The 15,302-nt window shown below is 33.7% G+C and overlaps 1 protein-coding gene across 1 annotated transcript in view; it reads right to left on the reverse strand.

Annotated features, from left to right (window-relative positions):
- Nucleotides 1–15,302, reverse strand: part of LOC143229859 (DNA replication licensing factor MCM3-like) — a 51,675-nt gene that overhangs the window by 27,987 nt on the left and 8,386 nt on the right. The window contains 3 exon segments of the mRNA XM_076462700.1: nucleotides 3,580–3,665; nucleotides 7,787–7,909; nucleotides 11,860–11,972. Of these exon segments, the coding sequence (XP_076318815.1) occupies nucleotides 3,580–3,665; nucleotides 7,787–7,909; nucleotides 11,860–11,972 (322 nt within the window).

Genomic DNA, 15,302 nt, shown 5'->3' on the forward strand with positions numbered 1-15,302 from the left:
CTACTGAAGGACGTGTTAAGAGCCAAAAATAAAACTATTCAACACGAGAAACTTTATCTCCATGCCAAAAACAAATAAAAGCCAGATGTGAAGGTAAAGGACATGAATGACCTGATGTAGAACCAATGACCAATTTGTTAAAGAAGGGAAGAAGACAAAAAAGTTGCAATTGTTGTAATCATGGAAACCACAGTTCAGCTGGCCGATAAGAAGCAATCAGAAAGACTCGACACAGAGTGGTGTGGATAAGAAAACACCAGATGAAGTAATGAAATAGGACGATAAACATAAAAGAATTTGTGAGAACAGTTCTGGATGAAGACATTGGCAGCCAAAACCCAAGGATGAGTTACCAGGGACCAAAAGAAGGATAATTTGTGATTTAGGGGTGCAGAATATGAATCCATGCGAGAAAAACCTTACAGAAAGCAGTAACACCAGAATACAAGGGGATCTAAAAACTGCTCTGTCAGATAAATTGTTGGGGGGAGGGGGGGCAGGAAAGATGGCCCACTACCAGATTGAGAGCACCAGAAAAGAAGAAAAAACATGTAATGAGAAGAACAATGAAGGTGATACATAAGGACCCAATATAGGAGATCCAATGTTCAAAAACAGATATCTTGACCATGTGTCCTTTGGTGATTGACAAGTGATGTCACAAAATTGTTGGAATGTTTCATCACCAAACAATGTCATGTAAGAGGAAGGAAATAATTCAAAGTGAGACAGACTGCGAGAAGGTCAAAAACAATGATACACGAAAACTTATCAATAACAGACCAGTGAATCAAAGCCTCTTGGTGATTGATCCATGCACTCCACTCCTGAAGAGATGAGTCCATGAATAAGTATAAATCTAGGTAGAAAGAATTAGAAAATCCACTGACTTAGGAGCTTTGTCCAACCACAAAAGCAGATTGTCCATTAGGGTATGAGGAAGGGTAAAGGGAGCTAAGAAGCAATCCCAGACAAGGTTATGTTGATCTTCAAGTGACCACTGAAGGGACTGCATACATGCACAACTGAGGAGCACCAGCAACATAACTGAAGATCACATACCCAAAAGCAATAGAACCTCACGAGCAAAAAGTGAGGAGCGGAAAGGGCATGGCAGACTATGAAATCAGAGGAGAAGGTTGTGTCCAACTAAGATGAGTGTCAAAAAAGACATAAATGAACAAGATACTGGGATGAATGAAGAAAAGACTTCTCCAATTTGATTAAGCAGCCCACCTTGAACAAGCTGATGAGTATGGACATCAGACTCCAATTTTTGAAAAAGCCAGTTATTTGTATAATGGTAAAATTGCAGCCCCACAGCATGAAAATGAGCAAAAACTCTAACCACCTGAGAGAAAACATAAGTGGCAGAAGCTACCTAAAAAAACAAGGTGTGAAACTGGTAAACCACTCCATGATGGATGAACCAAAGATAGGAATAAGACCATGTTGAGATAGAGATGTATAATTAAGTACTGACAACATCCATCTTGGTCATCCACATGCACAGAAAAAACACTCAGTGTAGAGCAGGGGTTCCCAACCTTTTGGCACTCGCGACTTGAAAATGTAATTGATGAAATAAAATTAATGTTATCCCAAGCTACTTCTAACAAGGCTACGCGACTCCCCTGCCAAGGCTTCGCGACCCCCTGGGGGGTCGCGACCCATACACGAGTTAAAGTCACATCATGACCTAGAAGGTCCCAACAACAGAGAAACCACATATGCAAAGCCAGGGCCAAAAATGACAAAGGAGAAAAAAATGAAGGAAAGAAGATTTTAGTATAGAGCCTCAGAAATGAGAGCTACAGTAAAAAGTTGTGAGTGTAAGACAAAAGTGGGAAACTTGGGCATGGGTCAGACTTACAGATGTCTCAAGGACCATTCTCCAAACAGGTAAAATTGAACCTAACAATCTTTGGTATACAGACAGTCTACACAGTGATATACAAGAGTAAACTGATCCAAAGCCCATGGTGGTAAGGTATGCTAATATCACTGTTTAAATGTGTGGCAAACTGATCAGCATGTATCTGAATACCTGGGGAAGGGAAAAAACAAAACAAACAAGGATGTGAAGATTGGTCATGTAGTAAGGACACACACAGTTCAAAGGAAACAGGGGGCAAGGAATAAATATCGCATACCTGAGAAACAAAACCTAAAAACATCATAGTAGGCCTACCCGATTCCTCAGAAGGAGCATGGGAATGCACAGCAAAATCAGGAGGTGGAAATACGTGATCCAAGTCCTCGTCAGACTGAACAGGCTCAGCACGTTTGGGAGGAAGTGGAGGTCCAGATATAAAGGATGATGCAAGTGATGTTCAATCTCCTTGCAAAAGAGTCAACCAAAAACTGAAATTATATATAATAATGCAACTGTAATAATGTGGGATTAAACTAAAGTGAATAAACTTAAAAGTAATTTAAATGAAAACCATTTCATGAGTGTACTAAAGTTGAATGTGAAACATGAAACAAAGGAACACATCCAAATACATGTGGTGCCAAATGAGAAATGACAAATTGGTAGAGGCATATAGAAGTAATAACATGCATCATGTATGTCATGCTCTTTTTGATGGAGAGGTGACACATGATGATTTGTACGACAGACATGTTGAAATAATTTGATTCCAGAAGCAGAAGGCTTTTGACATGCATAGAGAGAAAATTTGTATACACAGGACAGTACTGGACAAGAATAGCTAATCTTGTGAAAGAAGGTAAGTACTCTAATGGAAGTTTTCTACTTCATGTTCACATCATATTTTACAAGTTTATGTGCAAGTGTGTTCATAAATCTAATTAAAAACTAAGTATTCATGGATACTTCATTGTAACTTTTGTATAGTTTCCACGACATATATTTAAATAAGATGGAAAGCTCAAAGTATTTCCACCTTAATATATGTTTTCTCTATCTTATATTAAACTCAGCAGCATTGTATTTAAAAAATATTCTCAAATTTTTATATTTAGACAATCCTACAATGCAATTGTAACAGATTATTGCATCAAATATTTACATTTATTTAAAAGTAACTTTGAAAAAATAAAAGAAATTCACATGTACTTATGAAGTCAGTTCTAGTTGATGGCCATGATACAGTAACAAAAAGAACTGTAGCATGCATATCTGATTCACTCAGTTTTTAGTTAATTTGTATAAATCATGAATATGAATTGTCATATACTATATTACTTGTGACATCTACACACAAAAAATAAATTTTATGGCAGTTGTAGCTACTGAAAATGTGCATTATTAGCAACTGCTCACAGGCTAACTCTCTAGCTCCATGGATGAAACACTTGTACTGTGAGCACTCACAGGTTCAATTATGCTCATAAAAAAAAAAGTATTGCTACACATTGTCACATTTTAAAATACTAAGTTCTATTCTTTTACGACAATTTTGAGAGGACTCATACAGTCAATTATTGCAAACATAACAGTTATAAAAACATACCCAAAATTTCTAAGAAATAATTTTGTGACAATACCCTCCAAAACAAACATGGTTATAAAAGACAATACAATCAAATATTTCTAAGAGATAATCTTACATTTTGTGACAATACCCTCCAAACATACGACACTACTGAGAAAACGAGAGCTAAGCGTCCTCGGTGTTACATGTTTGGCTCCAAAACTGTAAAAATAAAGCACAACGTTCAATAATAAATATCATGATTTATTGTTCATTGAGTTACTTATGGTTACAAGAGACACAGAGTGATGACAGAGAAAATATATTTAACTTTTAACAATGGATGAACTGATTGATTGTTTTTACATTTGTGTTCTTATCTTCTGATATGATATTAAGCTCCACTAATACAAGTTACACAAGTAAGGATGCAGAACAATTATAAACTTGGTAAATCACACCAAAAGTACCTCAATAGCTGTGGTACTTGAAAATCTTTTAGGTAGGATCACAGTATCTTGACCTACACTTCCCCTTTTTATTAGCTACATTTTTGTACAGCAGTAATACCAAGCATGGGGTTTATGAAACCTCTGGTGTAGTCAAATACATCAGTAATCAATTTGACCTCCTGAATCCAAAACTGTAATTACATCTCAAACTGGGCAAGAGATGATCGAGTTATGAACTTAAAGTTTGTACTTGATAAAAACGAATTCAGAGTTGGTCTATGAGCTAAAAAACAGGAAAGATTTACTGTCAATGTTAGAAAGGCTTTAGCCTTCAGCTAATGGTTTTGTTATAGTGAACAAAAAAACTGTTCAACTTTTAGGGCAGGAAGGTTGTAAAAAACTATGATGAGATCTAATTAATACATAGCAGTTCTGTTTTCCTTATTACAAGAATGATATTAGCTCTTTTCATACAGAATCAGTTAATGTGCCTAACTCAGTAACCACAGATCATCAGTTTCCACACTAACATTTATTCACAAAATCTATCGAGTTTTCAGTAAACATTACATATTTTTTGTACATAAAAACTAATTTTTAATTAATTAAATTTTACTAAAGATTTGTCTGTGACATACACAGAGTCCAACTGTTAAATGCTCTCAGTGAAAAGTGACATTTGTGTTCAGATTAAAGGAACTTTTCATCTCAAGACTTACAAATTTCATTTACATAACATCTAGAATCTCCTAAATAAACAGCAAACACTTTTTCTTCAATAAAACTTTATATTGTACCTATTAATTTCTCTTAGTTATATACAGAATTAATTTGACTGACCCTGTAACCACCATAAAAAAATAAAGAAATCTAAATTACTTTTTTCCTAGAATGACTGTAGTTTGTGACTGAAAATTATAATTTACTCTAATTAACTTAAGGTTCATAACAATCTACATCTGTTTATATTTAATTTTGTTTTATTACTCATTGAACCATACCTAACTAATAATCCTACTATGCAAGTTGAACTGAAAAACAAATAAATCATGTTACTGTATTAAATGATGTAGCATAAAAGTTGCTTGTAAACATACCTTAAAGAATATCTCTTCCTTTTCTTACCTAATCTAACCTAACAAGTGTGTAATTTTTACATTTTAGTTATTCTGATAACAATAAATAAAAAATATACAGGAAAACAAATAAAGTACTTACCTTTGACCTTTCTTTGCTGTTAATAAAATAAAATTTAAGCCTACTTTTTTACATTGATGTTGCTTGTATATTAAATTATTACTTATAGAATGCACTTAAGAACACAGAATAATTACATGCAGAAAGCAAACTATGTCTTACAATAATTACAATTTAACTAACACAAGAAAGGCTTAAAATAATTCTCTTAGTTCCTTGATCTGAACACAGAAATAAACGTTCAAGCTGAAGATAAAACTGATAATAATCAGTATAGAAAACAATGCATCATTGTACTTCATCTAGCAGATTAAAACTTTACTTTTATATTGGTTACAAAAATTATTAGAAAATGTTAGTTGGTTGGAAGTTTATGGCTCAAAGCAACAAAGTTATTTGTGCCAAAGATGTAAAATTACAAAAATTAATTATTGTCAAAGTAAAAATAAGTCAAGTTAAAAACCAAATAAAGTTTCAAAAGCAGGTGAAAAACTTAAATAGAATTAAATAAACATTTAAAAACACAAGCATGTTGGACACTGCCCAAGGTCAGAAGTAAACCCATGGAAAAAGATGTAGTCAAAATAGTGTTGTTGCTCAGAGTTGTAACAAAATGTGTGAGTAACTGTGACTGAAGAGCCACAAAAGCAACACATTGGTGTATCAGTTCTAGATAAAAGAAAATGATTGGTCACAGTTTTTTAACCTATGTGTAATCTTGTCAGCACAATTTCCTCTTTCAATCCTTTTGGAAACAAGACAAAGAAGAACAAAAAGGTATGATATGAAAAAGCTTATCACAATGTTACTCACTTCAAGATGACTGACAACTGGCACAAAGCCGAGTTTTCAATAAAGGACCATAGTCCATGTACAGGATAAGCATGGATGTAATGGTACAAGAGCAAACAGACTTAACCATGGTGTTAGTGAGCTCATTCCTATAATACCAAAGTGGCCATGTAGAGAAAAACCAGATAGAAACAGAAGATGGTAATAAGTCATGGCAGGATTGGCTGTTCAAAACAGATAACAATGTCATCCCAGGGCAGACCCAATTCAGTCAGGTGCTCCTAGATATGAAAACCAAAGGGAAGAATGACACTGTTTATTTCAAAGAATAACCCACTGAGGAAGGAATACACAATCCCAAGATGGATGCTGTGGCAAAAAATAAAGTTTAATGGCATACTGCAAAGCAAGGTGCAAACAGCAGAGGTTAGGAGGTTTGCAGGGCTCAGTGTACAAATACTAGATTGAAGAAGTTCAGAAAGCCCCCAGATTATAAATGGGGTCCAGAATTTTCAAGGCTAAGGTCCTTGCAGAACCATAGACCAGAGATCCACAATCTAGTTGGAATCAAATGAGGGAACAATAGATCTTGAGCACAATAAAAATCAATCTGCTCCCCCAGAGGTGGAAGAGAAGACACAGAGGATGCTCAATGCCCTTGTACACTTGATATGTAGCTGCCTGATGAGAGAAATGAAAGTTGGCTTACAGTCAAAGTCCCAAGATCTTTTCGTCAGGAACAACGGAAAGAACAACATCATCAAGATGAAGGTTGGGATCAGAGTGTATAATCTGTTAGAGACAAAAGTGCATGCAAATGGTTTTGGTGAAGGAAAGGGTAAAACCATTTGCTGTGATCCATTTCAACAAACAATTAAGGGCAATCTGAAGCTAGAAGTCATGAACAAAGAACCTGTTTGCAAGAGGAGGAGAAAGCTGTATAGTGATAACATTAATCTTGATACTGAAAAGTGTCAAATTCACATGGACATGGAATCACCTGTCCTGTAAACAATTTTGGATTAAAAAAAGATAAATAACCAAGCAACCCAAAGAAAATTCTTGGCTATTTGTTTATATAGAAGAGGATATGGCTGGTGGGTTTGGCAAGTGGATCCAATTTTGTAGTTTATTACTTATTATAGCATAGATATTACTGAGGAAAATTCTAATTTTTATAACTTTCATATCTTTTTTAAAGTATAGAGTTGTAAGAACACCATCAAAGAAGAGAGGAAGACCTAGTGAACAAATGTCAAGATTTTCCAGGTACATTAAAAATATGTAAATTCTGAATGTAACTATAAAAGATCATGACATGAACTTTCACCCACCCATTGTGAGGGCTAAGCTGGAAAGAATGTAGAAACAACCATTAGAATGATACATTGTTTTGATATTTAAAGTGTCTAAATACCTCTAATTTTGTTTCTTTACTTTGGAAAAGATTATAAATTTAATATCTTGTAAAATGAAACTTGCATATCAAAAATGATAAGTCTTAGCTTTAGAAACTCATAACTAGCTTTTATTCTATGAAAACATTTTACTCACAAATTAGTAAAATGATTAAAATTAATAATCATGGCACGTACATTGTCGACATAGATTATTCAAATACTAACAGAAACATACGTGAACATGAAGATGCTTTTGATGGAAGTTACCATGATATGCTATATGTTCTGTCACCTTATTCTTCATCCTTCAGAATTCTCATTCTTATTATAAATTTTGATATCCCTTGAAACTTCAAAACAAAAAAAGGTATAAAAACACAGAACCTAAAATGTTCAAATAAAAATAACTACTTTCCTAATATACATTTGTGAGTCAATTTGAAACTTTTATGGCACTTGTAAACAAAAAATTATTTTAACTAAAACAAAAGTTACATCTCACCTTCCTTCCAATCCAACAAAAAAATCTTCAAACTGTTTAGCATAAGTAGGGTCAGCAGCAGCAGCAAACTCCTTCAGTGCTCGCTGAAAAGCCAAAAGCTCTTCAAAACCACTGTTAATTAACCTGGAAATAAAGTAAGATATTAGACATTCTCAAAACGTAGCAACAAAATGAATCTTTACTTATGTAAAAACCACAAATCACAATTGTATTCAGTATGTGTATTTATTACCAGAAATTTATAGTAACAGTATACAAAATAAGATGCAATGTTTGATTTTAAAAATTAATTTTAAGAGTAATGTTATTTTTGGTTAATTTTAATTCCAACAGCTAACACCAACAAAATAGTTCGTTTAACCATTTTTCAATGGGCTTGAGATAACTTATACAAGTTCATACATACTTTTGCACACATTAAATATTTACCCTATAACTTTTGATATAGGGTGTGTACCTTCACTAAATTTGGCATACTTTTAGTAAAGATTACAAATTTCTGTACAAAGAAAATCTGTTTTCATGAAATATTTTTATTAAAGATTTGTTTGAAAAATAACAAATCTGTTTGGTTACTAGTCCAAGTGCAAAGTGATTTCGTGTTATGATTAAAAAAATATTTTTGATCCCATAAATTTCAAATATTTGTATAATCTCTGAAACCTCCTTAATACATTTCAAACATTTGTTTTTAGTAAGACTTTATATTTTATCATTTTTTATACTCTATGTGGGGGCCTATTAACTGTCTGACCTTGTTGTCATAAAAAAATTAGGAAATAAATATAAATTGTGCTTTTTTTGTGCTAGAATGGCTACATTTTATAACAAAAACATAAATGTTCAGTTTAAGTAGCTTAAGTCTCATAACACTGTATTTATATATATATTTATTATTTTATTTACCTTCCAGTAATGCCTAGCCAACATTACAACTTGAAATGATGCAGTGCACATACATTCATGCCACATATCTAGTAATATAAAACTGATTCAGTCTTGCATGTATTTTAGTGGAGTAGCATTTTGTATTATACAGAAATATTTAGATTATTATATATTATATATATCTACAGGTTACTGTTATTTAGAAATAAGTTGGAAACTTGTATTTCTTAAAATATAGAACAATAAATAAAGTAAAGCAAGCAGATGATCTCTTCTAAAAGTGGAAAGAGATGAATGTCTGATTTAGTACATAAGCCATATCTTGGCAAAATAAAAAGATACAAGGTTCTTATTTTATATTCTAGCTTAGTAACATCAGTAATTTGAGTTCATAATTTGTATGAAACTACAGACTTGGTATATTGACATCACAAACATCTAATTTTAAACAGTGCTACATTCAACATACCAGGCGACTCACTGCAATCTATATTGAATGTGTTTTTTTAATATTTACAGTGGTACCTCGGTTCTCAAACTTAATCCGTTCCAGAAGGCTGTTCGAAAACCAAATCAATTTTTCCCATAAGAAATACTGTAAATTAAATCAATCCGTTACAGACCTTCAAATATTATGCATTATGAAGCAATTTAAGTAAAAATATTGCTTATTTATACCTTTATAATTAGATTTACATGCATAAAGTCAAAAACCAAAACTATAAACACAATAAAAAACCAAATGAAAATTTAACTGCACTTTATCTTTGCTGAGGAGAGCTGCTGGCATAAGTAAAAGGTGGTGAGGAACATGGAGAGTAGGAGGTTTATTATTGTTTGGAAGGGGAGTCACCTTCCATAAAAACGTCAGGTAACTCTCCTCCTGGGGTTCTTTCTCTTTTTGGTCTCTTTGCACTGCTACAACCTGCTTGAGACTCACTGGAACTATTTCTCCCTAAAAACTTGTCTAATGAGGTTTGTTTCTGAAGTAAGACATGGCATTGTCATTGAAAAGGTTTATGCTGTGGTTTGCTACAGCTTTGTCAGGGTGAAATTTTTCCACAAAACTTTGTAACTCTCCCCATTTTCCACACATTTCCTTGATTAGTAAACTAGGAACATCCTACCTTCCCTCCTCCTCATCTGAAGACACTTCCTCAGTTGCCTTCTGTTGCTGCTCCTTCTGAAGGTCTTGGAGTTCTTCCATGGTGAGCTCAGTGTTGTGGCCTTCCCCAAACTCCTCCACATCATCACCTCTCACATTCAAGCCCATACACTTGCCTAGTGAGACAATATCCTCGACCACAGGCTCAGCCTCAAATCCTTCAAAGTCTGGATCTGCTACTGAGTCTGGCTACAATTTCTTCCAGGCTGAGTTCATGGTCCTCAAAGACACTTCCCTCCAGGCTTTGTCTATGATCCTCTAACAATGAAGGATATTAAAATGATTTTTCCAGAACTCTCTAAGGGTTAACTCTGTGTCAGAGGTCACTTCAAAGCACTTTTGAAATAATGCTTTGGTGTAGAATTTCTTAAATTTCGATATAACCTGCTGGTCCATGGGCTGAATGAGAAGAATCATGTTAGGGGGCAAAAGCTTCACCATAATGAAACTGTATTCCTCCACCAACCCATCCTTCAAGCCTGGTAGATGAGCAGGTGCATTGTCCATCACAAGAAGGGCCTTGAGTGGCAACTGTTTTTCCGTGAGATAATTCTTTACACTTGGGGCAAACACTTCATGGATCCACTCCATAAAAAATTGCCTGGTTACCCATGCTTTAATATTAACCCTCTACATGACATTTAATTTACTTTTCAGGACATTATTTTCCTTAAAAACCCTCGGGTTCTCAGAATGGCACACAAGCAAAGGCTTAAGTTTTAAGTCCCCACTTACATTACTACATAACAATAGTGTTAGCCTGTCCTTCATTGGTTTGTGTCCTAGCAGTGACTTCTCCTCCTTGGTGATGTACGCCCTCTTTGGCATTTTTTTCCAAAAGAGGCCTGTCTCATCACAATTGAACACTTGTTGGGGAATAAAACCCTCAGCTTCTACATAGTCCTTAAATTTCCTAACAAATTTATCAGCAGCGTCTTTGTTAGAACTGGCACCCTCCCCATGTCTCACTACACTATGTGTGCCACTTCTCTTCCTAAATTTTTCAAACCACACCCTACTAGCCTTAAAGGCATCACTTGTTTCAGCATTCATTCCAGGGGTGTTTTTCAGGTCAGCATGCAACTGCTTTGCTTTCTCACAAATGATGGTCTCAGAAATGCTATCACCAGCTGTTTTAGTTTTCCCAAATCAACAACAGTTTTTCTACCTCTTTCATTGTTTGTGGTCTTTGTTTCGTAAGCACTGTCACTCCTTTTGCAACATCAGCTCCTTTGATGACATCTTTATTTTTCAGTATGGTGCAGGCTGTAGACTTCACCATACCAAACTGTGTAACAAGGTCAGACACGCGAACATCACTCTCATACTTCGCTATGAGATCTTTTTTCACCTCTATTGTGGCTCTAATAACTTTTCTTTTTGGTTTGCTGCTTTCATTATCTTTCTTTAACCCCATGGTGGCTTATTTAATCAGAATATTTAGAAAAACAACTAAAAAAAACAAACAGAAAAATGAAAATGTTCACATCAGATTTTAGCGGGGGTGCGGACCGAGCGACAGGTGCGAGTAAAATGTTTTGGGCAAGCTTGACGCAGGCCAAAAATGGTCAAAGGGGCATTCAGATCATCAGTCAGGTTATTTCAGGGTTTGGGCCATGAAAGCTTTGTTCGGGAACCAAGTTTATGTTCGACAACCAAGAAATGTTTTTTTTCTCAAACAACATGTTCGAAAACCGAATTGTTCGAGAATCAAGGTACCACTGTACTTTTAAATTAAAAAATCAGCTCATGTATAACATTAAAGTTGAAATTATAATCTACAATTTATTTCCAAATTTATTGACATAAATTTATAAAACAGTTGTTCAATAAAATTTTGAATGCAAGTTAACAAATGTGATGACATGACTTTTGACTCATGATCCATCACGGAAAGGTTAAAGAAAAATAAATGATATAAAATTACTATCAAACACGCAAATGACATCTTCATTTCATACCATAAGACAAAATAAAATAGATACATAGTATGTATTCAATACACAACTGTAAAACTTACTCTTGTGCACGTTTTGGATTTTTTCTTCTTATATCGTTAATATTTACAATGATGCGACACTCATTTCTGGTGATCATTTCTTTGACTTTCTGGCTATATGTACCTTGATCATCCTGAAACAAAAAACACATTAAATCTATAATGCTGTATGCTGAGTTAGTACAAAATTACTGTGAAACCTAGATGGGTCTGGGAATATAGATGTAGTTCCTTTCTACTCAGGGCAGCAACAAGCTAGTGTAAGAGTGTACTAATGTAGAATTATTAGTTTCAAATATTGTATAGTCTACCAAGTATAATAAAGTTTATATTAACATTTGATTTCATTACAAAACTCGTCATGAAAATTTATTGTTGGTTATTAACAAATATAATTATTTACAACACTAGGAATAAGATACAAATAAAATGACAGCAACTTATTAGACTCAACGTCACTATTCCCAAAGTGTACATGTAAAGTTATTTTTTTGTACACAACATTTTATGTTCCCAAACCTTTGCAACAAAAATGTGGTAGCTGAAGAACAGACCAAATCATTCAGAAAATTACTAAACAAGATATCAAATACCTATGGGTGTCTCAGCCAACAAAATATTTTGTCTTAACTTTAGTTCATGTATTAACCATGTGGTGTATTAAACGAAGAAAATTGTGATCATTTTGGAACATTATCTACCTTCAGCAAATGTTTATTATTTCTATGTATTTTATGCCAATGCAAATTTTTAGGTGGTTGTAGAAATTAGAAATTCTCTACCCTACTTCTAGTGTACAAAGTTCTCTTAAATTAGTAAAATTTTAAAGGAACAAAAAGTAGCTTATTAGCCCATCAAGCGTGTCCCTTCCAGCTCTCCATTATAACCACCCCTTACTACTTGTGTATTCATCCAATCTTTTCTTGATCTCACTTAAATTTTCTGCCTCAACCACCCTTGAAGATCATTCCAAAAGTCATCCACCCTGTTTGAAAAAGTGATACTGAAAACTGCAGATGATTCCTGTGCTGCCAAAATTTAAACTTATGACTCCTAGTCCTATTATTTTCACTGCTAAACACAAAAAATGTTTGATGGATCTATAATTATCAATAATCTTAATAGTCTTATAAATCTCAATCAAATCCCCTCTGATCCTTCTCTTCTCTAAAGAAAAGTAAGAGGTTTTTATCTCTTCTCATAATATAATCCAACCATCCCATGTATTATCCTAGTGGTTCTTCTCTGAACTTTCTCTAACAAATCAATGTCCTTAATGAAAAGAACCCAAAACTATACACAGCACTCTCCATGAGGCCTTCCAAGTGATCTATACAGTAAAACAATATTATCCCTTGTATTGTATTCAATATTTCTATAGGTGATACCCAACATCCTATTAGCTCTATTGCTAGTTACAAAACACTGCTTAGATGAGTGATTCTTCAATCACAATTCCAAGATATTTTCTTTCAACCACAGTAAATATTTAAAGTATTCCTATTTAAATTGTAACAATTTAAATTATGCAAACCTACATGCATCACCTTACATTTTAGACAGTTAAACATCTGCCACATATTGATCCAATGCATTAAATCCTCTAAATCTCCCTTAAGTCAGCAGTATCTTTGATATAATTAGCCACCCCAAAAATCATCATGCCATCTACAAACTTCAAAGGTTTGTTAGTCATTCCAGAGTCACCTTCATAAATATAAATCATAAACAGAAGAGAACCCAGCTCAGAGCCAAGAAGCACACCACTTGTAACTGTGAACCAGTCAGATTTAACTCCATTTATTACTATTTTGTTTTCTACTCTCCATCCAATTTTCTCTCCAATCTGAACATCACAAAAATTAAATATTTGGGTATGGGTTTAATAAGACTTTCATGAGGTTCCTTATCAAAGGCTTCCTGAAAACAAAGTCTGCAGTATTTCCTTTATCATCTGTTGCAATATCATCCTCAAATAATGTCAAAAAGATCTGTTGAATAAAATCTTCCCTTAGTTAAACCATGCTGGCTCTTTGACACTACAGCAAACTGCATTAAGCAACTACACAATGCATATTTAATCACACTCTTCAAAAACCTTTCCAACAATAGATATTAGACCAAGTGGCCTATAATTACCTGAACAATTTTTGTCATCTCATTTAAATATTGGACGAGTATTAGCCAACTTCCAACCATCTAAAAATTCTTTCATTACTGAATAGCCAATAAAAAATATTAGCTAGAGGTTCACAAATAAATCTATGTTCCTTTAAAACTCGTAGAAAAATGATCTGGTTTAAGAGATTTATCAATTTTTAGATTTCCCAAATTTTTTTATAATTTCAGAACTTCAAATGATACACTTTACATCAATATTTTCTCCATACATCAAGGGCTGTGACTAATGCACAATACTTGTATCTTCATAAATAAAAACTGAAGAGAACATATAATAAGTTTACAATCTCGTAATCTTCCAAGATTAGCTGCCTAAGAAGTCATTTTGTTTACCCATCATATAGCTAAAGAATTCCTTATTTAACCCTCTCAGCTAACCCTCTTTCATATATTTTAACCAGCTCTCTGGATTTCCTATAGTCCTCTAAGGCCTTGTTTCCAGTCAGTTTAAATTTCTTGAATTTATGTTTATTCCTAACTAAATCATACTGGCTTATTCTGCTCTGTATGCATACCAATTTTTCCCTCAATGCTTCCCACATCTGTTCAGGGCCCCCTCTTAACTCTTTAGTCCAATCTACAAAAGCCAAATCATGTCTCATTCCATCATAAACACTTTTCCCTTTACATCTACTCACACAACCCAAAATGATGCAACCTCAGTGCTATTTTCTTTAATATGCTTTAACTGAATGGGATGCAATTTATTATTCACCTTTTTTTCAGTACTCTATATCTAGTAAATAATCCGTAGCCTGATATTTCAAAAAAACTTCTCTCATCAAAATTGTTCAAATCCAACCAAGCCTCAACAACACCTATAATATAAAAATCCTTAGCTTCCACAACTGTTTGACCCGTTTTACTTCTAATACTCCTAGCATTACAGTAGTAACAATCAGATTCTAAAAAAATGTTCATTCATGCCTGTTGTCTGTATCTTCCTGTCAATTATATTTCCAATTTTACTAATACTATAACCCTCACCTCTGTCTAGCCCTAGTTTCAAATTTACCATTATAGCTAAGTCTCAGCTAACATGCTAACCCCTGCCTTAATTAAGTGTAAGCCATCATTCCAAGAAGATTAATTTTTCCAATGAAACTTTGTAGAATGACTGGTTGGTTTGATGTTTTATGGTGCAAAGCAACTAACTAGGCTATCTGGTAAAAATGTAAAATTAAAGTAAAATTATTAAAATTCATAAAAGGAAATTAAAGGAAAACAAAAAGATTAATTTTTGAATTAAAAACATAAATAGCATTAAATCAAATTTTTACATC

Source organism: Tachypleus tridentatus, chromosome 10 (assembly GCF_004210375.1).
Source record: "Tachypleus tridentatus isolate NWPU-2018 chromosome 10, ASM421037v1, whole genome shotgun sequence".
Lineage (NCBI taxonomy): Eukaryota > Metazoa > Arthropoda > Merostomata > Xiphosura > Limulidae > Tachypleus > Tachypleus tridentatus.